The 27,777-nt window shown below is 56.0% G+C and overlaps 2 protein-coding genes across 3 annotated transcripts in view; both read right to left on the bottom strand.

The window, feature by feature from the left end:
- CHD5 (chromodomain helicase DNA binding protein 5) overlaps positions 1–13,949 on the bottom strand; it is a 64,778-nt gene extending 50,829 nt beyond the window's left edge. For both annotated transcript variants that reach the window (XM_081224500.1, XM_081224499.1), the window contains exons 1-2: positions 13,833–13,949; positions 4,841–4,968 (exon numbers count right to left, since the gene is read on the bottom strand). In XM_081224500.1, the coding sequence (XP_081080626.1) occupies positions 4,841–4,968; positions 13,833–13,911 (207 nt within the window). In that variant the 5' untranslated portion in view covers positions 13,912–13,949. The remainder of the gene's footprint in view (positions 1–4,840; positions 4,969–13,832) is intronic.
- A 6,355-nt stretch (positions 13,950–20,304) lies between these two features.
- Positions 20,305–26,724, bottom strand: RPL22 (ribosomal protein L22). Its single transcript, XM_081215253.1, has 4 exons — positions 26,620–26,724; positions 24,701–24,805; positions 22,757–22,881; positions 20,305–20,506 (listed from the first exon to the last, which is right to left on the bottom strand). The coding sequence occupies exons 1-4, from the start codon at positions 26,629–26,631 to the stop codon at positions 20,362–20,364; spliced, it is 387 nt and encodes a 128-aa protein (XP_081071379.1). The 5' UTR covers positions 26,632–26,724; the 3' UTR covers positions 20,305–20,361.
- Positions 26,725–27,777: the final 1,053 nt, after the last annotated feature.

Below are 27,777 nucleotides of genomic sequence, written 5' to 3'. Positions count from 1 at the left end.
CGAGAGGCTGGTGGAGGGCGGGGTGCAGGACAGGTCTCTGGAGATGGGTTTCCCGATGGTACAATCAGTCAGTATCCACAGTGTCTCTCTGTATCCAGCTGTTTGGACACATCTAGACCAGGGCCTCCTTTTTCCTGTGTTTTGTTGTTCCAGAATCTTCCCTTGCAGAGAAAGGGGCAAGCGGAAGGGCAGCGAGTGGCTCTGAAAACAACTCGAAGAGGAGTGACCCGTCAGCAGGACCTAGAGGGATGCAGGTCAGCCAGTGGCCAGAAGGGGAGGAACGACCGAGAACCAGGGGTAGACGAACCATTCGGTATCTTGAAACTTACAGAGGAGAGTGCGGGCCAAGCCACGTTCAGGCAGGAGACACAGGCACAGAGCAAAAATGCCCTAATGAAGCCCTGAACCAACCTGAGCCCCGAGCCACACTGTGGGCTCTGAACATCAGGACCAGCCGGGGCTGTGACCCTGATGCTGTCCTCTGGGCTGCAGCAGCCCCAGGCATGACTATAGGGGATGCCCTGGATGGTAGAAGAATCTAAGGGAACTTGGAGTCCCAACAGAATCCATCTGCAAAGCTGCCTTAAATCCTACACCCGGGCTGGGTGTGCGAGGAACTGCGGGGGTAGGGACGAGGGGTCTCTGCCCTGAGCCCCCGGCCCACTGAAGGCACAGCATGCCACCCGTGCTGGCCCGGGGGACCCCGAGTGGGCAGTCTATGCCCACCCTTCCTCCCCCAGCTCTGCAGAGGTCTTTCGATCCAAGCCTCCCATCTCTCTCTCCCTTCGCTCTACGCCCAGCACTCAGCACACACCGCATCTCTCTAAAAAGCAGGCATTTAAACTCAAAAGGAAGGACTCAGAGAGTTGGCCATTCTCAATTTGGGGTCCTTCAAGACTGAGAGGGAAAAAGAAAGAATGAAATATGAGCCTTCCCATTCACGAGTGTTATAAACAGTTATAATTTAGCACTGAATAATTGGTTGCCATGGTAACCGCTGCAGCACAGGTTGAAATCATTTCTCCCTCCTGCGCTGGGTCTGACAAGGAGCTTCATCTACATATGCTCAGGTTCCGGCCGAAGCCCCGGTTATTTTATGTAAATCAGAATTCACGACTTGCTGCCTGTCCCTCCACCCAACCCCCAAAAAACCTGCTGCTACATGGGTTCCACCACCGGGGGAGGCCCCCTGCTCCCTCCACCCAGCGCCTTGCGTTGGGGCCACCTGGTTGGAGATGAAAAGGAGAAAAGGGGTGACATTCCCCTCCCCACATCCTGAGGACGGGGGTCTGTCTGCAGGCGGGCGGGCGGGCAGCGTGCACATGGCGGCCAGGATCCTGCTCTCTGGCTGCAGCACGCTCAGACTGTTGACATCTGGCAGCTGCCAAGCCAGGCTCTCAGCAATGCTGGGGAGGGGGCAGCAGTGGCCCGAGGGCCACCGTGGGGTCCTGGCTGGCACTGCCCGGTCCTCTGCGGGGGCCCTCCAGTCTACCCTGGCCTCCATCTCCTTTGAGATCCAGGAACTGCATCTCAGTAGAGAGAGGAAGGAGAGGGAGAGGAAGTGAGGGGAGGGAGAGTGGAATGCAGGAGAGGAGGAGAGAGGAAGTGGGGGGGGGGAGAAGAGGTGGGCGGAGAAGAAATGCAGAGGAGCGAGGAGGAGGGCAAGGGAGACCCAGGAGGAGGCGGCAAGAGATGGATGCAGCACAGAGGCCACGCTCAGGCCACAGCAGTGAGAGACCAGAGCCTCCCGCCCAGCTCCCAAGAAAGAAGCTTCGGGAGAGGGAGAGAAATCGCTGAGGAGCTGGGGAGAAGGTGCTTGCGCGGGATGCCCCAGGACCCTAGAATCTACCTCCACCCCGCATCCACAGAGCATCGGGTCTGAGCGCTGACAGCAGTGGCCGCAACAGAGCAAGATTTCAGAGCTTCAACCGGGCGGTCGGCCCCTGCATCCCAGGGCCCCACCGGCCCTGAGCCATCTAACCTCTGCCCCCAGCAAAGACAGACCTGCGGGCCAGGGTGCGGGAGGGGCTGGGGGGAGCTGCAGCAGGGAATTCGGAGCCCCCTCCCCACAGCAGGGGGACCCGGTCCACAGCACCTCCCTCGGGGGTGTGGGGGGAACCTCCAGGCACGGGCCCCCCCCTTCCCCTCTCCTGCCTCCACTGCCCCTCCTGGGTAACGGGGACAGGAGGCGGCAGCTCACAACCTGCCCACATGCAGCCCAGTACCAGCCGCGGGGTTAGGGGTGGGGTGTCCCAGGAGGGGACAGACCTGTCAATCCTGGAAGGACACCAGGAGCCCAGACAGCGAGGCCAAAGCTGAGGGCGGCATCGGACAGGGGCAGTGCTGGGCCCGGAGGACGCTCAGGGTCCCTCTGGGGGGGAGAAAGGGCCGTCTATGCGCGCCAGAGGAGAGGAACAGCCGGGTGTGGCCGCACGCGGGCAGGGAGAGGCTCCGGGGCAGCTCTGGCCAGGAGTCTGGACAGCGCAGCTGTCCTAAGGAGGCCCTTCCCGGGAGCCAGGAGAGCCGAACAGGGGGTGGACCTGGTGAGAAATGCTGACCCCAAGCTCACCAGAGAACACAGGCAGGACGTACCTGCGTGGTTCCAGCTGGAGGAGGTGGGGCTGACACCTCCCTGCCCCAGTCCCTGAGCTCCAGGCAGGCCAGCCCAGGGCCAACCACCATGGGGACCCGGGGCACCGCCCAGGGCAGGCCCTGCCCTCCACACGCTTGCAGGCTGACACCCTGGATGCCCCCGAGGGCCATTGGCCTTCCCCGTGGCACCTCTCACGTGAAGACGCCCTGTTGGCCCATATCTGATTTGCCCACAAACAAGCAGGAGGGTGTGGATAGGTGATGCTCCCCTTACTACAGACACGGAAGCAAGGCTCAGACAGGTGTGGGCCGTGGCCTGGGGAGATGTGGGGAAGAAACTCCACCACCCATCGCCTGCCCACCATCACAGGCCCTTTGCCCTCAGGGGTCTCCTCCCTCCTGCCCCCGCAGCCTGTTCGGGGACCCTCCAGAGTTAAGTCATACCACGGCCCCCTCTGCACAAAGCCTTGCAGGGGACAAGCCAGAGGCCCACAGTGGCCTTTGAGGCCACGTCAGAACAGCCCCGCAGGGCCCCACACACGCACTGCTCCTCTGTCCCGGGGCCACCGAGGGTGGTAACACCCCCCGACCGCCTCCCCTCTGAGGCTGGGCCAGGTGGGTCTCCTCTGGGCAGGGGAGGCGAGAAGGCCAGAGGACCGACAGCGCTTCCCCTCGGAGCAGGCGGGCCAGGGGAGGACCAGGCTGGGGGGCAGGGGGCAGCCGGACGTCCCCAGGGCCAGATCTCAGCTGTGTTGCTGTGACCCCTGGCAAGTTCATCTCTGAGCCTCATCTGTAAAGCAAGGTGCCCATAAAGCCACCGGGAGGATCGAGGGACGCCGAGGAGAGGTGGCAGCTCTCACGAGGTGGGAGACAGGAGTCCCCATGTTGCCCTGTGACCGTCCCCTCCAAGTGCCGAGGGCGTTAGGCTACCAGGCAGCCCCGGTTTCCCCCTCTGTCGGGTGGTGATAATCATCCCTGCCCCGACTCCCAAGGTTGCTGCTGAGGATGAAGTGAGTCCACGTGGGGCATATTCTAGAAATGCTCCCACAAGTTACTCACAGGAGACCCATCCCTCTCCAGGGTCTCCTTACTCTTCTCCCATCTGTATCTTGCTCGCCAGGATTCCAACTCACAACAGGTTGGAAGCAGCAAACCAGAGGGACAGACTGCTGCCAGGAAGCAGATACGGAGAGGGTAGCAGAAGGCGCCACCAAGAGCACAGAGGCAGCGGACACAGATGCAAGCGGGAATAAGGGCCCTTCAGTGAAGGGGTGGGAGCGCCGGGGACCCCGTGTTGTCACGGCCCAGACAGACACCAAGGAGAAAAGAATAAACACCCCAGAACACCCTGTTTAAGAAGACAGTAGGGACTTCCCTGGTGGCTCAGTGGTTAAGAATCCACCTGCCAATGCAGGGGACACAGGTTCATGCCCCGGTCCGGGAAGATCCCACATGCCCCGGAGCGGCTAGGCCCATGGGCCGTGGCCGCTGGGTCTGCACATCCAGAGCCTGTGCTCTGCAACGGGAGAGGCCACGGCAGTGAGAGGCCCGCATACCGCAAAAAAAATAAAAAGATAAAAAGAAGACAGTAGGGACTTCCCTGGTGGCTCAGTGGTTAAGAACCCACCTGCCAATTCAGGGGACACGGGTTCGAGCCCTGGTCCGGGAAGATCCCACATGCCGCGGAGCCACTAAGCCCGTGCGCCACAACTACTGAGCCTGCGCTCTAGAGCCCACGAGCCACAACTACTGAGCCCGTGTGCCACAACTACTGAAGCCCGCGCGCCTAGAGCCCATGCTCCACAACAAGAGAAGCCACCGCAGTGAGAAGCCCGCACACCTCAACGAAAAGTAGCCCTCGCTCGCCACAGCTAGAGAAAGCTCGCGCGCAGCAACGAAGACCCAACGCAGCCAAAAATAAAAAAGTACACTTGGGAATTCCCTGGTGGTCCAATGGTTAGGACTCCGTACTCTCACTGCCGTGGCCCGGGTTCAATCCCTGGTCAGGGAACTAAGATCCCTCAAGCCACGCTGTGCGGCCAAAAAAAAAGGACAGGACACTTGAGATACATCTCGGGGCAGGTGTCCGTGGGGACACTGCCCACACCAGACACTGGGTTTGGTGTTTCTCACTCAGGCTCAGCTCTCTGGAGGCACCCCTCCGCCAGATGGTCCTGGGAGCCCAGGCCTTCCTCCACAGGCCCAGGAGGAGCAGCCAAGACGCCCGCGCGGCCCCAGCTCCACGCACCTCTTTCTTCCTCCTCTTCCCTTTGGACCTGTTCTCCTTGAGCTTCTTGGTCTTCTTCTTCTTGGGAAGGCTCACGGGCTCCTCAGGGAAAAAGTCATCGAAGGCTTCAAGGCCACCATCTTCTTCTTCTGGAAGAATCAGAAGGGGGAGGGGGTTACTCCGCTGCTTCCTTCAGGGAGACACCCAGGGACACAGAGTGAAAGTCAGGGCCCGCTGGGACACTCAGTTCCTCTGCCACCCAACTGTGCCGGATCACGGCCACCCTGCCCTCCCCAGCCCATCCCCACCCCTCCCCGCCTTCTCCATCTAGTTCCCCTGCCCCAACCCCTCAAAGCCACCCTCAGACCCGCCGAGTGGAACCCCAGCCCCTTGGGCTGTGTCACATCACCCCACCTTTCTGGGCCTCTCCTCCTCCTCTCAACCTGTAAAATGGAACAATAACCACCTACCCTGCTTTGACAGTGCTTGGGAAACGGAAGCAAAAACAAGTGACCAGGGCTTCCCTGGCGGCGCAGTGGTTAAGAACCCACCTGCCAAGGCAGAGGACACAGGTTCGAGCCCTGGTCCGGGAAGATCCCACGTGCCGCGGAGCAGCTGAGCCCGTGCGCCACGACTACTGAGCCTGCGCTCTAGAGCCCGTGAGCCACAACTGCTGAGCCTGTGTGCCTAGGGACCATGCTCCGCAGCAAGAGAAGCCACCGCGATGAGAAGCCCACGCACCGCACTGAAGAGTAGCCACCGCTCACCACAACTAGAGAAAAGCCTGCGCCGCAGCAACGAAGACCCAACGCAGCCAAAAATAAATAAATAAAATAAAATAGATTTAAAAAATAAAAAAAGACAACAAATGACCAAGTAAGAGGCCTTGTGGACATGGCTCCCCAGGGAGAAAGCAGCCCCACGGAGTCACAAAGCCATCTCCAGCTGGCCCAGGGAGGGGTCGAGGCCCACCTCTGCCCTCCAGAGGGCCACGGCGTGGCCAGGAGAGAGCCTGTGAGTGCAGGATGACAGGGACGTACAGGTCACATCACCCTAGAACCACTTGGTGCCTTGGAGCAAGTGCCCGGGAGCTTGGAGGAGAGACCAGCACGGAGGATGCCAGGGCTCCCCTTAATGGGGATTCGAGGACCACACTGCCTCCCCTGCCTGGTCCCCATCTGCACCTGCCCAGGCCCACTCCCCGTCACATGTACCCGGACACACACAGCAGGATGCCAAACACACTCCGCTGGGCGCTCGGTACAATGTGACGGTCCACAGAGAGGTGGGTTTTCTAGAATCTACTCGCCTTTTTTTTTTTTGCTGTACGTGGGCCTCTCACTGTCGTGGCCTCTCCCGCTGCGGAGCACAGGCTCCGGACGCGCAGGCTCAGCGGCCGTGGCTCACGGGCCCAGCCGCTCCGCGGCATGTGGGATCCTCCCAGACCGGGGCACGAACCCGTGTCCCCTGCATCGGCAGGCGGACTCCCAACCACTGCGCCACCAGGGAAGCCCGCTGCCCGCCTTTCTTAAATCCTCATTTCTTCACGCATTGGAAAGGCTGGGGGGAGCAGGCAGGTGTGTCACGTGGGGATGTTAGAAGAAGCTGCAGGCTACATGCTTCTTGCTGCCCCCAAAGGGAGCCCGTGGCTGGGGCCTAACTCCCACCCAGGAAGTCAGGGGTGAGAAAGGGCACGAGCCCTGGGTTCCTGGGACCAGACGTGGGCCCCAGGGCTGGGGGTGCGGAGAGCGGGAGGGCCCTCTTGGGGGCAAATGGCAGCAAAAAGACACCGCAAGAACAAACCACCCAGACTAGAGCTATGCATCTGTCTGCCCGGGATGAAGGAAGCTTCCAGAAAGCACCGGTGCGACTTCCAAAGAGTCCATAAAAGGGGTCCACAAGCCAGCCAGCCTCCACACCAGAGGCTTATCCCCCATCCCACGCCCTTCACTGCCCATGTGCGGGGTGGGGGGACACGACAGGGAGTCTCGCTCGGTCTGGGGTCTGCCTCGAGCGGGACCCCACTGTGGGGCTGCCACCCTGGGAGACCCTTAGGACGGCAGAAAGTCCCAGGGCCACGCAGGGGACTTTCATATGGGAAATGGGCAGAGTGTCCTCACTGAATCAGGTTTAAATGATAGGCCCCCAAACCCGCCCAGGAAGTCTACAAATTATGGAGTAAAACATCCTGGCGGGCTTCCCTGGTGGTGCAGTGGTTGAGAGTCCGCCTGCCGATGCAGGGGACACGGGTTCGTGCCCCGGTCCGGGAGGATCCCACGTGCCGCGGAGCGGCTGGGCCCGTGAGCCATGGCCGCTGAGCCTGCGCGTCCGGAGCCTGTGCTCCACAACGGGAGAGGCCACGGCAGCGAGAGGCCCGCATACCGCAAAAAAAAAACAAACAAAAAAAACCCATCCTGGCTGTTGGACACGCCGACACACCCTGGGCGCTCCAACATCCGCTCATCCTCCAGAGGGGTCCCCACCCCAGGGCCTGGGACCCTGCCCCCTAGAGTCCCCAGAGGGGAGGGGGAAGGCGCCCATCACCACACTCTGGGGGCAACTAGAGGGCGCTAGTGACGCTGGTGGCCCAGTGAATGCCCCTCCCACCCACACCTGGAGGGCCAGTTCCCACACGTACCACCCCCCTACCCAGGGAAGGCGGGGGCTGCACCCTCTGTCTCAGCGCCCTTCTGCTCCAGGGCCCTCCTCCAGGACTGCCAGGGGGCCTGTGGCCCTGCCCCCCAGGAAGCAAGTCCCAGCCCTGTCTTGCCCGGCCCCCCCAGGAGTCCACGGGGACAGGGCATGCCCAAGTCTCAGTCCCCTCCCCATCCTGCCAGGCAAACACAGACACGGAGAGAGACCAGCTCCAGGCAGGTGAGGGAGCTGCCGTGCAGGTGACACGAGGGTGGCCTGAGTGCTGGCCTTCCCTGGGAAGCCAGCTCAGCGGTCCTGACTGGCAGACAGGGGCAGTGCTGAGGACAGGACCACGTGGAGGGCATAGTTGCTGTGGCCCTGGCCAGGGCTACGGCCCACGGGGCGGGCAGCGAGGGGAATGTGGGCAGGCTTTGAGGGGAGCCAGGCTAGGGCAGCAGGAGCCGGGCCCGTCCTGTCCCCTGAGCCCTGGCACGGGAGAGGCAAGGATTTCGGGGCCAGTTGGAAACGTTCATAGGGACCCCCAGAGTCATCCTGGAGTGGAGGGCTCTCGGGGACAGTGACATGGCTGGCGGGGAGCCAGGCTGGCGATGAGAGGCCCGTCCACGCCTGCCCACTCTCCCACCGGCCTCCACCTCCCCCGGAGCTGCAAAGAGACCGCCTGGGAGAGCCACCCCCGCACCCTGGCCGTGCCCAGCTCAGTTATGTAACGGGCTCAGCTGATGCAATCGGGAGGGGGCCTCTCTCTCCCGCCTCCTGCCACCTCCCCACGTCCCCTGTCCCCTCAGCAGGGCAGTCCCCAGACTGGGAAGGCCAGCCCTGCACACGGTCACAGACGGACCGGCCAGCAGCACAATGGATGCACAGGAGGCCGCGGGAGGTTCTAGAAGGAAGCCTGGGATCTCCCGTGGGCTGTGCCCCATCCTGCCTGGGAAGGAGGTAGGGGCACCTCTAGCCCTAACCCACGCCCAGGACAGGGCTCGGAGGAGAAGTCCTCAGGCCCTCTGCCCTTGGACAGACCCCTCCTCCACTCCCAGAAGACCTCACGGCCCAGGGCCATCTGTCTGGTTAAATCCCTCCTCCAGGGCCCTTCCAGAGCTGGCACACGACCACGGGGACCCCACCCTGCCCACCCCCGTCTTCCTCCCCCGCACGGCTTCTGGTGGCCCTGAGGACGCCCAGGGCTGACCTCCTGTGACGCTGTTCCCCGACACCCCCGTGATTCCCACTCAGCCCTGCCCTCTCCTCCCTCTTCTGCAACCGGCCCTGAGCTTCTTCTAAAACCAGACCTGGAGAGTCACAGCCAAGCAATCCTTCCCAGTGCCCATCGGCCCCTCCCAGAGCCCAGCCCCGTGCCTCCTCAGGGTACCCAGCCACCAGTAAGGCGGGAGCCCGCCCGCCCTGGGGGAGGGTCCTGAGGGGGAGCGGCCTCAAGACTCCTTGTCTGCCAGCTCCCGGCTGCCCCCCAACCCTTCCTGCCAGGCGGCCGTGCCCTCGCGCACCAGCCCTGCCCCTCCAGGGCCCGAGGCTCCATCGACCCCAGATGGGCTATAATTAGGACCCATTAGCCCTGATCTGTCTCCCAGGTCTGGGGCGGGGCCTGGGGAGACTGCTTCAGAGATGAGATGGGGGACAAGGGGGGGCACAGCAAAGAGAGGCACCTGCACCTTCTGCTGCTTTCCCCCAGCCCCTCACCAGCTCCCTGCACACGCTCTGGCTTAGCCCTGCGGGACCCCCAGGCTGCTGTGCAGGCTGCAGCCCAGGCAGGGGGGGTGGACCCTTCTTAGCGAAACACCTTCTAACGGCGGAAGGACCTACCACCTGCACCAAGCTCGAAGCAGGTAGCATATGTTCATTTATATGAATTCATCTACTTCACACAGCAACCCTGGGAGACGGTACTATTATCACCCCCATCTGCAGACAAGGAAACAGGCTCCGAGGATCTCATCGCTTGCCCACTTCTGAGTCTCACAGCCGGCAGGTGGTAGAGGCAGGATGGAGCTCCGGCAGGTGGCTCCCACCCACCAGGTGTGGTCCCCGCGCCTGCCCCTCCCTCCAGGTATAGGACCCTCCCAGAATTCAGACCTTCCCCACGTTTACTTCACAAGCATTTAAACAGCATAGCCCATGTGCCAAGCTCAGGCATGCCCAGGGGACACTGAGGTGACTCAGGCCGGCCCCGGTCTGAAAGATCACCTGTGGTCCCTCAGGGTGGGAGGGTCAGGGCTAGTCCACCGCAAGTCCCCATGCTCTGCCCACCCCGTGCCCCTGTCCTCTGGGGACAGGGAACTTAGCAAACACAAGGTGATCAGAGCGAAAGAAAAACCTCTGACGGTGGCAGGAAGAGGTAGGTCGTCTGATTCGGGGTGGCTGACGGATCTGGGGAGGCGGAGCCAGGAGCGGGACCAACAGCTCGTCACCCGAGTCCGGAAAGGTGAGCAAATCTGTCAGCGATGGGGACCCAGCTCGACGTCCACCATCCTCTCTGAAGCCTGTGGAGAGGGTCTCCTTCCGTTCCCCCAAGCAGGAAACAAGACCACCTGGTGGCCAGGAGGAGGGACAGGGGAGCGCAGGCTTCGAACCACCACCCCTTCCTGGCGGGGTGGCCCCCAATCCCTTCTCCACTGAGCCCACTTCCTTGTTCTTAAAATGGGCCGAGTACTGGGAATTCCCTGGCAGTCCAGTGGTCAGGACTCCATGCTTTCACTGCTGAGGGTGCAGGTTCGATCCCTGGTCGGGCAACTAAGATCCCGCAGGCTGAGCGACGCGGCCAAAAATAAATAAATAAATAAAAATTTAAAGATAAATGGGCTGAGGACTGCCTTTCTCACGGGGTGATGAATTAGAAACTGTGAGATGCAGTTTAAGTGCTTGGCAGTGGCAGGCGGGGCCCAGGGCCTCAGGAGGGTTAGGATGGCCGGGGCTGAAGGAGTGGATGGCGGGGGGAGGGGGGGGGTCTCTCGTTTGGCCACTGCTGGGCCAGAGGTTCTCAGGGCCACCCTAGGGCTGGCCAAGGAGGGGTCACCAAGACCAAGGTTCCCATCAGTCCTTGAAGTGCCCCCCACACCACAGGTCTCTACTGACATTGCTGGGGGCGGGGGCAGTACTCCTGCCCAAGAGAGGATTAATAATTCATTTATGACATTTAACAAAACCCAGACACTACCTCACTGGCATCTCATCAAACAAAACGTCAGTCCTGAGCACCACGGGCGGGCAGGCAGGCAGGTGGGGGCGGAGGACAGGGGAAGCTTTTACCCTAAGGGACTGGGGCCCGGAAACAGTGAGGATGGAGGAGGCTGCTGGCCCAGAGCACTGACGGGGAAAAGGAGGAAAGAGAGGCCAGGAGGGAGGCGACGGGGACAATAGAGGGAAAGAGAGGGACAGCCAGACAGACAGAGAGAGAGAGAGAAGCAAGGACTCGGGGAAGACAGCCTGACAGACTTGGAGACAGACAGACAAAGAGATAGACATGGGGAAAGAGTGAGTGAGGATAAGAACAGGAAGAGGGAATTAAGGATACAGCCAAAGAGACAAGGCAGGAAGTCTCAAAAGTTTTACCTGCAAAAACCCCAGGGTGGCGGACGGGCAGAGTGAAGACAGTAGGCCTGACAAGTACTGAGTCCGCTGCAGCAGACTGAAAACTTAGTGTGACAGCTCCCGGCACACCGGCTCCCCCATCCACAAACTGCCACCTGGGGGACCTGCTGGCCCTACATCCCTGTGGGCCACGGCCACCAGCTCAGGCTGAGGGCTGCAGAGAGGCCGCAGTGGAGGGTAGGGGGCCAGGCGGCCAGCACTTCAGGAGAGACACGAGGCCTTAGGCTGAGGCTGTCATCACGTCCAAAGGCCAGGGTGACCCAGGGACCCCCAGCCCTCAGACACTGAGACCACAACCCTCTCTCTAGCACCCACAGTGCCAGGTGCCGGGCACAGTGGGTGGTCATGGGAGTCACACCCAAGGCGGGAGCCCACGGACACAAGTCAGCTGATGATAATATTCCAGGGAAGCACTGCCAAGAAAATAAAGCATTCAAATGGGCCTGAGAATGACAGGGGTGGGGCTACGCTGGAGCCAGGAGCTGAGACCTAACCGGCAGGGAGGAGGCAGTTGTGAGCCGAGGAAAGCTTGGGCCTGGCAGGGGTCACGGCCAACACTCAGGGCAGGATGGAGCCTGGGGGGTTCCAGAAGCATCAGGGAGGCCAGAGTGTGAACATGGAGGTCGGGGTGGAGATGAGGGTGGAATAGAAAAGGGACTTTGCAGTCAGTCCAAGCCGTGGGGGCCCGGGTCTGCTTTGTGTTTTCAAAGGTGACCCTGGCTGCTGAGCGGAGCGTGGTCGGTGAGAACTGGTTAGGAGGCTCTAGAGGCGACCAGCCGGAGGGGACAGTGGCTTGGACCAGGGACACAGAGAGGAGCTGGCAGCTCGGGAAGGCTCAGGACATGCTCTGGAGGTGGGAGCCCCTGGCCTCGCTGAAGGACAGGCTGCAGTCTCTGCTCTGCGGGACTTTGGAGGCCTTCCTAGAGGCCCTGGGGCCAAGCCCACCCACCCCCCCACGCCCTGCCCTGGAGTGACAGGTGCAAGCACGAGGGAGGAAAGGTGGTGAGCAGGCGACTCGGACCGAGGCCCAAGTGGAGTGAGCTGGGTGCCCGCCAGGCTGGGGGCACCTTCCCTGGCCTCCTTGCCTCCCCTGCCTCCGAGCCCTGACACAACCAGGGAGAGCCAGAATGTGTGGGAAAGGGGGCCAGAGGACCCCATCCGGGGGTTGGTGAAGTCCCAGAAATAAGCCTGCTGACGCACGTTCAGCTGTCCACTGGCCCCATCAGTGCCACAAAGGGCCACGCCCCGAGCACCACTCACTGAGGAAGCCAGTGACCAGCTTACCAAGGAGCCTGCTTCCTGAGTAGAAAACAGCCATGGGTTTCAGTGCCTGTGCTAGGCCTCTGTGTTCCCTTCCGGGAAATGGGCCTAATTCCCTGGACCCCAGCACGTAACAGTCAACTATTGTCCGAGCCACTCCACCCATGTGTGGCCACCTCACCCCCACTCCCCTCACCCCAGCAGGCTCTTTGCAAACTTGGCTGCACTGTCTGAAAGGCAGGGTGAGGCCCCAGTCACCCTGTTAAAGCAAGCAAACAAGTGGGCGGGGGGAGGAGACCCCCCAGCGGGCATGGCCACCTGGTGGGAAGCCCCTCACTAGGAGAGGAAGAGCAGCGACGAACTGCCGCCCCTGGGTGCTCCCCTTCTCACCTCCTGCACGCAGGAGTTAAGGTGCCAATCCGTGGAACATGCTCCCCCCTGGGGCCAGACAGCCCACTCCGGGGCCAGGGAGGGCTCCGGCACCGCCCACAAGTCCCCCAGGAGCCCAGGAGGGGCCATGACTCGGTGCGGGGAAGCTGCGAGGTGACAGAGCCCCCCACAGGGGAAGGAGGAAGAGGCTGGTTGACAGGGTGAGGCCCTGCCCAGCTGTGCCAGGAGGGGAGACGTCCCAAACAAACGGTGAGCAGTTAAGTAAAGAATGATCGCGCAAGGCTACCCCGGGCGCACAAGCCCTCTTTCTGCTGAACTCTGGAGAGGGGTGGCAAGGGCAGGGGCGGTGGCCCTGCGAGTCAGGCCCGGAGCCAAAGCAGGGTGGGCTGGGAACGCCACTAGCCGGGCGACCGCGGGCTGGAGGCGCCGGCCGGCGCTAGGGCGCGCCAGGAAGACGCCGGCGGCCCGGGCGAAGTGCTTGGGAGCGGCAAGTCACGGCACCCGGCGGCCGGGGAAGGGGAGCGGGAGTCCGAGCCCGCGCGCCTCACCCCGGAGCTTTCGTGGACCCGGAGGGAAGCTGCCCCAGCCAGGGCGCTCGCCCTCTCCCCTAGCACGTCCTGTCCTCCGCCCGCTCCGGGCCCCACCCAGCCCACCCTGGGGCCGAGATCGGCCGGGTCCGGGTATCTGGTCCCGCCGGCCCCCGCCCGTCCCCGCGAGGCCAGGGGTGCGCGGCGCGGGGCGAGAGCGCCGAGTGCGCGGCACCAGCAGCCGAGCGCGATTCCCGCCCCCTTCAAGGGCACGCGGGCTGACCCCCGCGGCGCCGCGCCCCCCTCCCCGCTTCGTGCGACCGGCGCAGGCCCCCGGCGGTCCTCCGCCCGCGCCGCGGCCAGGGTGGCCCCGATCGCACCCGCCCTTGGCGGCCCGCGCGCCGCGCCCCGCCGTTCGCCCAGCCCCGCGCCCTTGGCCGCGCGGCGCCAGCAAGGCGGGAACGCAGCCCGGCGCCCCTTCCCGCGCGCCGCCAGCGCCGCCCGCGAGGTCCGGCCCCGGGGCCCCGCCGGTCGCCTCGCCCCCCGCCGCCCGCCCCGGGCGCAGCCGGCGCCCCGCTCACCTGACATCTCGTCCTCGTTCTCCATCTCGTCCGCGAACAGCCGCGGCAGCTCCTCCTCGGTGCCCAGCGGGCCCCGCATGCCCGGCGCGGGGGGGAGGGGAGGTGGGCGCCCCCCCTCCCGCCGGGCGCGGTGCCAGCCTTAACCCGTGCGCTGCCGGACGGGCGCGCGCGGGCGAGGCGGCCTCGGCGAGAAGATGGCGGCCGCCTGCCCCCCCACCCCCCCAAACCTCCACCCCCCCGTCTCGACCCCCTTCCTCTCGGCCGCCTTCGCCCCGCTCCCGCAAAGCCCGGGCTGCTCCGCCCACCGCGCCCCGCAGCCTGAGTCCCGCAGCCGGCCGAGGTGGCGGCGGTAGCGCCGGCGGCAGGCAGCAAAGGGGGGGGCGGGGGGGCGGCACACATGCCCGGATTGTGACGTCCAGTCTGGTTGCTGTGGCAACCCCATCCCATCGTTCCGGCAGCGCGACTAGTTAACAGCAAAGAACAAGTTGGGGGGACTAGTCCTGAGACTCCGGGTGCGGGGTGGGGACAGGGCGCTCCGGCAGGGGGAGCCGTCGAGGCGACCACGCGCCCGGGGACCCGACGGCCGAGCTGGCAGCTGGAACGCGGGTAGGCCGGGCCCGGTGGGAGGCGGGGAAACGCCGGCCCGCGCACCCCCGGCAGGGCCCAATGCCGCTGCCTCCCCCGCCCGGGAAGGGTCCCCAAGGGCGCGGAGGCGGGGTCCCCGGGGCAGCGGGCAGCGAGCTCCCGTACTCCGCTCACAGGCGCCGAGACCTTGGTCGCCCCGCACCGGCCGCAACACGCTTCTAATCCCCCCCTTTCCAAAGAGGATTCGAAGAAAAATGCGTTCCGCACTTGGGGAAGGGCCGCTCTGGAGACAGTGGGTCTGATTCCTCCAGAAAAATCTGTACAGGCTGGCTCCTCCCTCACCCCATCGCGCCCCGCTCCCACCGCACACGTGCCCACTTCCAAAACGCCCCTCCAGGCGGGGTCCGCTTTAAACACACCCAGACCCCCGGGGATGATGAGGGCTCTGCGTTCTTTGTGCCCAAAACTCCCGCGCGGAGTGGGAAGGAACCGCGCCGCCAGCCCTCGGTTGTTAAAGGTGAATGAAGATGGAGGCCAAAGCCCTCGGGAGCAAGACTAGAATTTTAAATAAGCACCACCAGTCTTGGCTGCAGCAAGTCTTAAAGCTACTCTAAGAACGCAAAAGTTTCAGGGGCGGGCTTTCTAACCCTAGAAGAGCCAGGAAAGGGAGGGCGCCCTCACCTCACTGCCTGGGGCCAGACACGTTTGGGGAAAGCCACTGGAGACCCAGTCATGCCAAGGACCCTCAAGATCTACCTGACTTGGGAAGCCCAAAGCAGCCGGGAGGAGGTTTCCTCTCTGGCACCCACCCTTCTGGTATTGGCTGAGCACCTGCTCCATCCAGGTGGGCATTCACCTATCTGTTTCACCAGTACCTGAGCCACTGGCATCACCAGGAGAGCTCTTCCTTCCTGGGGACTTTGAGGAACCAGGAGAGTTGTGGGTGCTTGGCAAGGGCCCCTCGTGCAAGACCTCTTGGGGAGGTGGCCACAACCCACTCCACAGTGAGTCCAAGCTGTGACCTGAAGGTGATGGATGGCATGAGGGAAGCTGGAAAAATATGCAGCACATTTCTCCTCGCCCTTCCGACCTAGTGAATTGCCAGCAAGCCCCAAACTAAAGCTCCTCTTCAGTCATGCCTGGGAGAGAACAGATCTGTCCAGCCTCCCAGAAAAAGTGCAGGGCGCTGGGAATCCCATCTCCTGGATCACTTTTAAACCACGTTAGGAGAGGTGTTGATTCTGCCCCGAGCACGTGGCCTGCGAGGGCCAAGGCAAGGGCGGCAGGGAAGAGGACGAAGAAAGCTTCCTCCTGGCCTGAAGCTGTATTTCACCTCCTGGGCAGGTCGCTGAGGGAACCTCAACCACTGAGGCTTTAGCAGGCCTGCATTTTCCCTGGCAAGGTTGCCTTCCTCTTTCCAGACCTCCTGTCTTCCTGAATGTTAACCATAAAAAGACCCTAAGCGCCACCAAACTGCCCACCCCAGTCCCCAGCCCTGCCCCCAACCCCTCCCACAGGGTGGAATGAGTTCAGGACACTTCCACAGGTCCCCTGTCCCACTTCACAGAAAACTGTGACCTACAGCATTTCCCATCACCAGAGAGCCCACCACACACACGCACCATTAACCTTGGCTCCAGTTCCCAAGGTGAGGTTAAGTCAGACATCATTCAACGAAGAACAGTTCCAACTGCTAAATTTGGCAAATTAGAGTCGAGATGTTCGTCACTCATAATCCTCTCCCCGTCCTTGTTCTTGCGATGGCTGCAGCTAGGTAACATTACTAAATGACCAAAAGCAAAGCAAAGCAGAAACTGGAAGGGCAGAAACAAATGGATTTTTGCCTAGAAATCTCTAGTAGTATTTAAAGGAGAGTGTTGATTACTGTTAAACTATTAAATATGCATTTTAATAACAATGGACCAAAAATGACTGCTGTGAAAAACAAGCCACAGGGCTTCGCGGGTGGCGCAGTGGTTGGGAGTCCGCCTGCCGATGTAGGGGACGCGGGTTCGTGCCCCGGTCCGGGAGAATCCCGCGTGCCGCAGAGCGCTGGGCCCGTGAGCCGTGGCCGCTGGGCCTGCGCGTCTGAGGCCTGTGCTCCGCAACGGAGAGGCCGCCGCGGTGAGAGGCCCGCGTACCGCAAAAAAAAAAAAAAAAAAAAAAAAGCCCCAAAAGGTGAAAATTCGATAAACTCTGCAGTTCCAAGAGGAAGCCTGTCATTAAGGTAACAGTTTCAAGAGACAAGATTCTCGGATTTGCTGATCACAAAGTTTGTAATTACACCTCAGTGACAATTCAAAATCAAAATATTTTAGGGCTTCCCTGGTGGCGCAATGGTTAAGAATCTGCCTGCCAGGGCTTCCCTGGTGGCGCAGTGGTTGAGAGTCCGCCTGCCGATGCAGGGGACACGGGTTCGTGCCCCGGTCCGGGAAGATCCCACATGCCGCGGAGCGGCTAGGCCCGTGCGCCACAACTACTACAGAGCCTGCGCTCTAGAGCCCACGAGCCACAACTACTGAGCCCACGTGCCTAGAGCCTGTGCTCTGCAACAGTAGAAGCCACCACAATGAGAAGCCCCCGCACCGCAACGAAGAGTAGCTCCCGTTCGACGCAACTAGAGAAAGCCCGCACACAGCGACAAAGACCCAACACAGCCAAAAGTAAATAAATAAAATCAAAACATTTTAGGACGGACCTAGAGATTGTCATACTCAGGGAAGTCAGTCAGTCAGACAGACAAATGTCATATGATATCTCTTATATGTGGAATCTAAAAAAATGGTACAAATGAACTTTACAAAACAAAGTCACAGATGTAGAACACAAACTTATGATTACCAAGAGGGAAGGGGGGGGATAAATTGGGAGACTGGGATTGACACACTACTATATATAAAATAGATAACTAATAAGAACCTACTGTATAGCACAGGGAACTCTACTCAATACTCTGTAATGACCTATATGGGAAAAGAATCTAAAAAAGTGGATACATGTATAGGTATAACAATCTCTTGGCTGTACAGCAGAAACACAACATTGTAAATAAACTATACTCCAATAAAAATTCATTTAAAAAATCAAACTATTTTAAAAAATGTATTGGGTCTGTCCAAGGTTACCAAGCAGAGGCCTGTCCCCTTGGTACTGCCAAATCTGTAGTTGTCTCTTGTCAGGGAACCACCTCCTAGGGATGTGCCCCCCTCCCAGGAAGGGGCCCGCACAGGGCCCTGCTTACAGCCTTGTGAAGTTTGGGGGTAAGTCAGCAGAAGGGCCAGGCAGCAAGAGGAAGGAGAGCAAGCTTCCAGGCTCCCCTGAGCGTGTCAGTGATGGACCAGGGGACCATTATCACCTTACTGGGGTCCTGCTCACCTTCCAAGAAACCTAGAGGCCCCTAAAAAGGCTGAGGCCTAAATACCCCAAAACATTCTGTAATTTTGACCAATTGTCTTAAAATATATTTGATGGGATCCAACTCTCCCACTTTCCCCCGAACACCTCTGTGCTAGGCACCCCTTACCAGCCAGCACTGGTCTATTTCACCACGTGGCTCGTCCCAAAATGCTAGGAGGATGACCCTACTCAGAAAAGCACACCTTCACCACTGAAAAAGCCACAGAAGGGGGTAGCGGGCGCTTTTGAAAGGAAAACAACAAACTTAAACCTCAGGTGAGATGGTGGTCACCCAGCCAAGGGTGAAGCCGTGCTGGATTGGGAGTCAGCTGAGAACAAGGCTGCACCCGAGTTCCTATTTCACTACCTTTACGCACTTAAATCTCAGCTTGAAACGCTCCAGGACCCAGGCTCTTCCTATGCCTTGATCAGGCAGGTGAAATGGGTCTAAACTGTGGCTCGGGCACAGCTGGGATAACGGGTGCCATGTAATTCAAGTTCACATCACGTATCCATCAGAAAGTCATGTGTTTGCAAAGTTATACTCCGGCTCTGGGTCTGAAGAAATTCTACATGGAGAGTTCGGTTATAAGTCAACTCCAGAACCTGAGGCACCGCGGCATAACTAGGGTGAAGAAAGTGGGAATAAAAGACACATGTTCTTCTCAAACTTAATGAAGTCCAAGGTCATTGTTGGTATAGCAATTCATCAGTGAGGACAAACAACCAATTTATTGTTGCTAAACAGATTAACATGCCAGTCCTTTAAAAAAAAAAAAAAGCCTTGTACAATAATAGTAGCCATGCGTTAGCCACTTTAATATAAAATGTGATCAAAAGTCAAAATACAAGAGTTCAAAAGGCATAGAAAAACCAAAAAGTTTCAATTTTATTACAAGTTTTAAATTCTGGGAATAGTTTAAAAAAAAAGAAATTTATATGCTAATTTCAGCCCAGGGCTAATTTTTTTACAACCAAACTAAGAATTACTACAAGGGAACATCAATGCAACAAACAAGTAAAATTTGCAAACCCAAGTCACAAACTTGCTAACAAAGTTAATAATCATGGTAATGGACAGCACCAAAGAGCAACTGATGCCTCAGTTAAATTTGAAACAATGCCTTCTCTAGGGCAGAGAAACATGCAAACAATTCTGCCTCAAGAAATTTGCATAGAAATAGAAAATGCTAGAGCCTTTACCACAAATGAAATTACAAAGCCTCAACGTGTTAAATTCAACCCAAGGAACACCAAATGCTAAATTGGAGCCAAAGTATGACTCAAAACATTTAATTTCCAGCTATGCAACTAGCAAGATCACAAGAATTTCAGGTGTGGAAAGGCACCCTAGGCAAGCTCTTGAAAGACATGAATTTGATACAACATAATCTTAAAACAATGCAGACATTCCTGTAAAATTTAAATTTTAGAGGGCGCCATAAGGCATCAGGGTCTCTTCTCAGAGTCACTCTTGATATTCTGTCAGCAACAATCAATCACATCTTTATGATCTCATCAATGACCTTTCACAGCTCTCTAGCCTCTACACATACAGCAGAACCCCCAATATCGTGGGAAGCCCTTTCAGTTTGGCCCTGCTTTTAACGTGCTTGTAGAATGACTTTTAAGCCCAGCTGTGGCCTAAATGGTGTGAAAGGGACTACTCCCTGGGCATCTCAACACTTCTCTTCACCCTGAGCTGTCTCCCAGGCCCCTCTCTTCCACACCTGCCCCTGTGGTAAGACTCCAGAACTCTGGGATTCTGATCCAGACCCCAGGGAACCTCACCGACACCCACCTTTGGAAGCTCCACTATTCCTCATCTCCAGCTCCCCCTGGTGGGGTTCAAAGTGACAGTCTGGTGCAAAGACTTGTAGAAACAATGATTATTTACAAATTCGTATTTTGTAGACCTTTCCTTAATTGAACACCTGTGACTTTTACAGTCGCTCTCCAGACCCTTTCCCGGGGTGTAGTAGAATATGCGAAGCAAAAGGACATTTTATTTCTACAAGAAGAAAAAGGATAAACATACATAGTAACTGTGTCCATCAAGAGTAATTTGTAATCAGAAAATGAAAAGACAAATGCCCCAGAAGCCAGCGTCTTATCGGCACTGCCACTTTCCCAAAAACAGAACCTCGGAAACAAGTCACTGGATCTGCTTTCAGTGAATCAGGAGTTCCCACATTTGTATTCCTCCATCTTTGAGAAAAGTACCAGATGAAACTGACCCACCCCTTTTTGTGTAAAATAGTAACTAACTGAACTCACATCTCCACGCCCTCATCCACCTGTTCAATGTCAAACAGTAGTCAGTTCCCTTGAAGGAGACTTATACATTTTGGTATTTCTACCAAAAGAATTGAAATTTTCAAGCAGAAAAAAAGTTTAATTACAAGTGAGTGGCAGCCCAAGTGAAGCCCTTTTACTATGATTTCCAATTTTCTGTTCAATCCACACTGCAGAGATACAAGGAAAGCCACCATTTTGTTTCCTAAATTTTATTTAAGAATTCATACAAAATACTCCAGATAACTGAGTTTCAATCCTCATCTTCCTCCTCTTCTTCATCTTGATTAATCTGGAAGTAACGTAATTCGTAACTTTCTTTGCTGTTAGCAACTACGCGTAACCAATCACGGAGATTATTCTTCTTCAAATATTTTTTGGTGAGATATTTCAAATACCTGCAGAGAAAGAACACTTCAGAACTGCACCAGATATAAGGCCTTCTTACATTCTGAAACACTGTTAACGTTTATGAAACCCCTGCATTCAAAGTCGTAAGAATTCAAGGTGTTTTCCCATGGTTCAAAAATGGCAAAGATAGGCAAATATTATACCCAGCCAACGCTCTAACGAGAATAAACATCAATCACATTTCATCTAACCTGGACATAAAAATGAGAACAGATTAAGATGGGACTGCTGTCCATGAAGCAATAGCCCTCACCTATAAAATGGTTTTTAGCGACCACTAGGGAAAGAGATCAAGGTAGTAATTTGGCAATTAAGCACACAGTCTCAGTACCTTTTACTGAGAAGCCGCTGGATTTCCAAAGAGCTCCAAGTACTTCACCTCACTGACTGAAACCTGCCACTGAGGTTGCTGGGTTACTGGGACCGGGTCTGAGGGCCGAGTCACACACACGCTCACTCCTGCTGCGTGACGCTCATCTCCCAATGCCCCCCACCCCCGGCAACCGCCCTGACTGCGACTCTGCAGTGGGAGCACTTGGCCTCTCTAGTCCATCCACCCAGCGGCTGCCTCAGCCTGAGCGAGCTCAGCAGCCAACCCTGCACAGCGCTGTCAGCAAACTCTGTTCACCTAAAGGCAGCGATGCCTCTTGTGCTCAAAAGAAAGCCTGCAATCCTGTTTCTTCTCTCAGCTGTCTGCTTATGAGGCCCTGAGGTTTATCTATTCTGGCATCTTCCCAAAGCCATAAAGAGGAATAGAACGCCCAGCAAACCCACCACTGGGCAAATTCACCTTTCCAGACCTCAGACGCGCCCTCTGTAGAACAGGACTCATGATACTTAGCCTCTCTTCAGACTGGTACAAGGACCAAATGAGATGCACGGGCAAACTGTGGCACTTTAGCCAGGACCCAAATATTAACAAATCAACAAACTCAACACCTCCAAGAAATGAACACTGTTCAACTGTCTTACTTACGCCAACAAAGCAATCTTCACAAAGGTGTGAAGATCTCAGTTCAATTCTACCCACTTTTCCCTACATAAAAATAAATCAGTTTGTTAGTTTCATCTAAAAAGTATTCTTTTCCTTCCATTTATTATTTCTACTATATTGTATTCAGGTGAGGTGGTTAATTCAAAAGTTTAGGTGGTCTGAGTATTTTCCTAATGGAATGCTGGGGGAAGACAGGTTAAAAGCGCTTCCCTGCGAGCTCTGCAGAAGCCCCATGGGGGTGTTAAGCGCACCCTGCAGGCCCTCCAGCGGCCCCACCTCTCACTCTATCAAACCGCCTTCTGCACAAATGAAATAACGCAGTCAGGCAGAACACGAGTAGTTCACTTAGCTTTTAAGTCATCTCTTGACTGTTTTAGTTAAAAATGGAAGCAAAGGGGAATTCCCTGGCGGTCCAGTGGTTAGGACTTGGCGCTTTCACTGCCAAAGGTGCTGGTTCAATCCCTGGTCAGGGAACTAAGATCCCGCAAGCCGCACAGCACGGCCAATAAATATTGATTAATTAATTAAACCCTATTCTTTAAACAAATAAATAAAAATAAAAGCAAAGGCTTAACTATAACCAACTTGTCCTAACACTTCAAACTTCCCACTGTTTGATTCAGTTTGATTAAACGCTCCTAAGAATTATACGCCAGGCTCTGGGCTAGGAGCTAGGTATAAACACATCCAATTCCTTACTGACCTGTAACGTGTTTTTAACCTCATTCTCAAAACAAAAGACATAAATATAGCAGGGCAAGTGGACTGATGTCTCCAACTTAAAAAAATTGGCCCACAGGAATTAACAGAGTGGCTTCAGTCTAAACTGAGATTTCAGATCCCTCACCTAATTACAGCAGCATTTACAGGGGCGGGGGCCGGGGGGAAAACAAACAACCATAAAATTAAAAATGAAAGCTCTTCAACGTCATCTAGAGGCAAAGGAAGCAATATCTTCACTTTTAAGAACATAGTCTAAGCAAGTCCGAGCATCTTTACTGCTTGAAATACTTTAGCCTGTGAAAAACAAAACTGTAAAAAACTACTAAGAGTTGAATACTTTTAACGACCATAACATTCATCCATTCATTCACCACCTCCTTACACTGGACACTGCTCCAGAGGTTAACAGAGGTAACCACAGAGCAGATTACTCAAGGTGGAGTAACATTCCTGGCCACGGTGGGGGTGGGAATCTTAGTGCTAGGATGCAGGCCAAGAAACGCTCATCTCTTTCCCATACCTTTTGGAAAAAGGCACCTCGGAAGTTACAGTGATCTTGCTTTTGCTTCTTTCAATTGTTACAACACCTCCTCCGAGATTCCCAGCTTTTCCATTCACTTTGATTCTTTCCTGAAGAAACTGCTCCTGTAGAAATCATCAAATTGACCAGTTCACCCATCTCATTTTCTTTATACTCCTAACTCTAAGCAAATATAGTTCATTAAATGTTCAATCTTAAAAAAAAAAGAAAATCTTTGGCAAAAGATCTGAAATCTAGGAACAGCAATTAGAAGATGGTACTATTCAACTGTTTACATATGTAACTGAAAACATCCTAGCATGAACATACGTGACTGCTCCACACATGCTTAATGTGCCTCTACGCCATGGAAGGCTGACTCCCGGGTCACGGGAAAAGAGTAGTTAGGAAACCCAGGCCCAAACTTACAAGATACAGGCAGCCAAAGTGACAAGCAACTTCTGGACCTAAGACATATCTTTATATGTGTGATAAGAGAAAACAGGTCTTCAATCCAGCAGAAGGAACAAAAACATACAGTGACCAAAACAATTACAGATCTGCTGAAGGGCCATGTGCACCATCACCAAACAGCAGAAGGGACAGTGGCCTAGGATTCCAGAGATGGACTCTGGGCAAACCCCCGTGGAAGCCTGGGCGGGTCATTCACTTCCATGGGTTTCAGGGGTCTCTGACCGAACAGGAGGACTCGTTTCTGGTTTTCTTGCTATTGCAATGCTATGAAGTCCCTTCAGCTCCCAACTCCTACAGTCCTCTATTTAAAAACTCCAATACACAATATGTTAACTGGCGAGGGGGGGGGTGATTAGGTCAGAAATCCTGACCTTTGCATCTCAGACTCATAAATGACTCGTGTTTTCTATCCTCAGGAGGTGTCTAGAAGGAAGACAGTCACATACACAGATGAGTGCAGAGGGAGGAGGGAGAAGGGAACATCGCAGACACAAACTGGAAGAAGCCACAAGTTACGAGGCACAAGAGGCCACGGAGAAAAGCAAGAAGTCACTGGCTGGAGAAGGAACTAAGGAGTCAAGTGAAGGACTTCTTGCAGGACAGGGCACAAAAGGCATCTACAAAAGGGCAGTGAACTACAGGTTACCCGAATTCCACGCTTTGTAAGTAGTGGCTGTAAGCCAAACTTTTAATTTTTTTATCTGAAAATTATTCTTGTTGTAATATTTATCTTGCAATAGTTGACCTTCTGGAGACTAAAGAGAAAATGTCAATTTAGGGCTCTGCACAATATGCCTGAATTCCCCCAAGCTTGGCTATTGGAGAGGAAAACAGTAAAACGCCAAAACCAAGTTGCAGAGTCAAAAATATGGCAATGAGGTTAGTTTTTCTAGACTTATGTGACATAGAGGAATATTGGGGAATGGGGCCAACATGAGGGTAAAAAATCAGTACAGAGCAAGGCCTGAAAAAAACCAAGCTCCAATTACAAATCAGCAAACAGGGTATTTTCACATAAACACTGAAGCTCTGATGCTTAATAAAATAGAAAACTCAAGGAGATGCTGCCATCTGTCCAAGGCCCCAGAGCCAAGCATCAGGCCCAGGTCACAGGCACCCCCTTGGCCCTGAGGCTCAGGGCCCACAGCTCACACTTAAACACACCCAAGTGCAAAGGTTTGCCTGTTTCCTAGTGAATTTTAAGTAAAATCATTTTTGGAAACTGAAGAAGATGATGAGGAGGTAGTTCTCTGGCACTGACGTGCCGGAGTGCGTCTCCTTTACTCCTCACAACTGCTACACAGGAAAGCAAGGGTTAGAAACAGAACTAGACAAAGCTCCAGGGTCAAACAGTAGAGCCAGAACAGCAGAGTAGCCGGGGCCAGCCAGCAAACATGCTCCAGGAGGTCTTCTCAGCGACAACTCAAAGGGCTCACTACCGCCCAGGGTGGCATCAAGGGTGTAACTTACAAAATTGGCCGCATCCATGATTCCATCTTCTACAGGATGGGTACAGTCAAGAGTAAACTTCAGGACCTGCTTCTTTTTTTTGCCCCCCTTCACCACAAGCTTTTTCTAAGAAAAGTATACAAATGATAACAGAGATGAAGGCATAACCAGTCCAAAAAAAGAAAAAAACTCAACAAAAGCAAAACTCCTAGAATCGTAAAAGTATATGCAAATACAAAAACCATGAAACTGTGCTCCCCTGCGAAGGCGCCAGGAGTGGAGGCCGGATCATACTCAAGATGCTGCTCTACAACCTGGGGTCATGCCCTCTTGAAGGGGAAATCATTCTAGCACTCCTGACCCATGTACACTTTCCAGCCTCCCCAGTTTCTATGAGCATGAAGGTCTGTTAGCTTATGAACTACAATAAAATGAACGTTTCCTCTTATTTGCCCTAAAATTTCCAAAATAAAGTTAAAGAAATACTCATTCGTTTTCTCCCAGGATTAAGACACAGGCATGCACATGTCTTGCAGACCCAAAACAATTTTAACCTGCAACAAATTCGTGTCCTAACTTTCCAGACTCGGGTCCTGATCCAGTTTAGCCGTTTTCCCTTCGTCCTGTCTCATCTACCTTCTCAGAACAGCGACCAGAACCACACACCCTAGCAGCCCATCTAACCCCAGCTGGGACAAGGGTAAAGCTAAAACTTAGGTTCTAATTATAACGTTACTGGTGACAATTTCTGGCCTTTTGACTGATTTAATCTAGCACTTTCAAACCACTAGTTTAACTACAAGGTTCCAGCCTCTTCACTCTCAGAAAAAAACCTTATATGATTCTTCTCCGTCTACAAGTGTAACACCGTTAAGAAAAGCATTTGGACAACCTACTTACCCGCACTTGCACTTGAAAAAGCCTTTCAGAATCTAAAAAGACCTTTCCAAGAACCCATCTTACCTCTCTTCATGTCTCAAAAAAACTTCACCTAAAACCTGTATTAACTGGGTCAATTTTTCAAACATTTAGCTTTCAACAAGTCACTTTCCCCCCGCCCCCCCAACATGTCTTCCTAGTAACAATCAAAAGGGCTGCTTCAAAAATCTAGCCCCGGAAATATACAATCAGCAAACATAAGACCTACCGGCAATAGTCTCCATACCTCCCACCATGGTTTTAAACCAAAAGCATACACATGCCTAGAAGCCTTACAAGCCCACCCAGGCAGAAAACTGGAGGAGCCGAAAATGTGCACAAGGGCGTCCCAGCAAAGGAGGAGGGTAGGAAAACTTCCTCCCAGTAACCTGGGAGCAGAACGATCTGCAGCCAGAGTGACGCGAGGGCGCCGCGCGAGGGCCCAGTCCCAGCCTGGCTGAGACAGAATGGAACTGGGCCCTCACCCGACACCTAAAAGGGGCTGTAGAGCTGCACCCTGAAGATTTAACTTCCTCCGCAGACGCGAAAGGCTCCTCTAACCCGGGCCTCCCTCTGAAAACAGGCCGGCCACGCCACCTTTCGTGGACCTTTCCACTGGTCACCGAGGACGCCGGGTCCCCTCCTTCCCCGCTTTCCGCCCAGGTAACCAGGCCCAGGCCTCGGCTGCCTCACGCCGGCCGGGATCCCAGGGCCGCTGACCGACCCAGGGTGCAGTCGCAGTCTCAGGCTCCCAGATCCCCGCTGGCCGCGCAGGCAGGGGCCCAAGCCCGAGCCGCGGCCTCCGAGAGCCCCGGGTCTGCCTCTCACGCCTCGGGCCGCGGCCTCCTCTGCCCACAACGTGCGGGGCCCGGCGGCCGCCCCAGCCTGCTCCGGCCACCCTGCTAGCCCGGCCCCGGCAGGACGCTGCAGAGATCCGTGCACCGCGAGCCAGGCAGGGGCCGGGCCGGCGAGGCCCACGTGCCTCTCCCCAGAGCCGAGGCCTCACACGGAGCCATACTAACCACTGGCGCCATCGCCGCAGCGGAGGCAGAAAAGGAGTTGGGTGAACTACGCAGACGCAGAGAGCCCGCAGCGCGCAGAGCACGCAGGGCTCAGTCCGTACCAATCGCTCTGCCACGCCCCACGGTCGCCACCATCTCGCCCTGTTCTGTACGCTCCGGGAGCGATTTCTTTTTCCTGAATGCAAAACCTGTCCTCTCACCCGTCCGGAGGATTGTAGGGGGAGGGAGACCGGTTGGCCTGTCCCACTGCGAAGGATCGGAGCGGGGAGCCATACTAGACTAGCCCAAAGAGAAATAAAGGGGTTCGCTCTACTTTTGAAAGTCTTAGAAAGAAAAAATATATAAGGAAATTCAATAAATGACCAGCTACTGGGATGGGAGTCGAACTCACTAACTTGGGGAGGTGAGGCCTAATTTGGGGTCCTAATGCCCGAGAGCCCTTGGCTTCTTCCTACTTAAAGCGCCCAGCCTGGAAGCTGGTGCCGGGGGTGGGGGGATGGGGGGGGATGTCTACCTGCGCTAGCCCTCTTTGCTGCAGTCAGGTACACTCTCCACCACCTCAAGTTCAAGCCGCCCACACTCCGATCATCACCTCCTAGCTTTCTTTCATCCCTTCTAGTTTCCCAATTCCAAACATTTTTGTGCCGGCGCTCCCCAAACTTGCATATAAACAGGAATCACCTGGGAATCCCTTAAAAATGCAGATTCCAAGTCAATGGATTTCAGTGGCCTGAGATTCTGCATTACTCAAAGCTCCCAGGAGATGCTGCTGCTGCCGGTGCACGGTCCAAAGTTGAGTGGCAAAGGTCTTCATGCCCAGACCTACAGTCCGTGGGCTGGACCACTTTCACCCACTCTCCCCTCGTCGTGTCCTTACCAGTTACAATCACTCACTTGCACACACCCTCCAGTCCCTGTGTGCCCTGTACTCACCTAGCAGAAGCCCAATCCTGGCTCACAGTGGTGGGGGAGGAAACTACCCATGCTGTCTGGTCTAGGTTTACCCTCAGGCCTACTCTGCCAGATGACCAAGTTCCAAACCCACCCTGCTGTCCTTTTTTTTTTTTTTTTTATAAATGTATTGATTTCATTTATTTATATTTGGCCGCGTTGAGTCTTTGTTGCTGCGCACGGGCTTTCTCTAGTTGCGGCGAGCGG

The sequence above is a fragment of the Mesoplodon bidens genome (genome assembly GCF_964165515.1).
Source record: "Mesoplodon bidens genome assembly, chromosome: 2".
Taxonomy (NCBI): Eukaryota; Metazoa; Chordata; class Mammalia; order Artiodactyla; family Ziphiidae; genus Mesoplodon; species Mesoplodon bidens.
This window is presented reverse-complemented; position numbering and strand designations above follow the sequence as displayed.

Excerpts from the sequence above, each read along its gene's own strand:
- RPL22 (XM_081215253.1), bottom strand. Across the intron at positions 22,882-24,700 it reads TCATGGATGCGGCCAATTTT|GAGCAGTTTCTTCAGGAAAG; the intron begins GTAAGTTACACC and ends TGATTTCTACAG. Across the intron at positions 20,507-22,756 it reads GAGGTGCCTTTTTCCAAAAG|GTATTTGAAATATCTCACCA; the intron begins GTATGGGAAAGA and ends CTTTCTCTGCAG.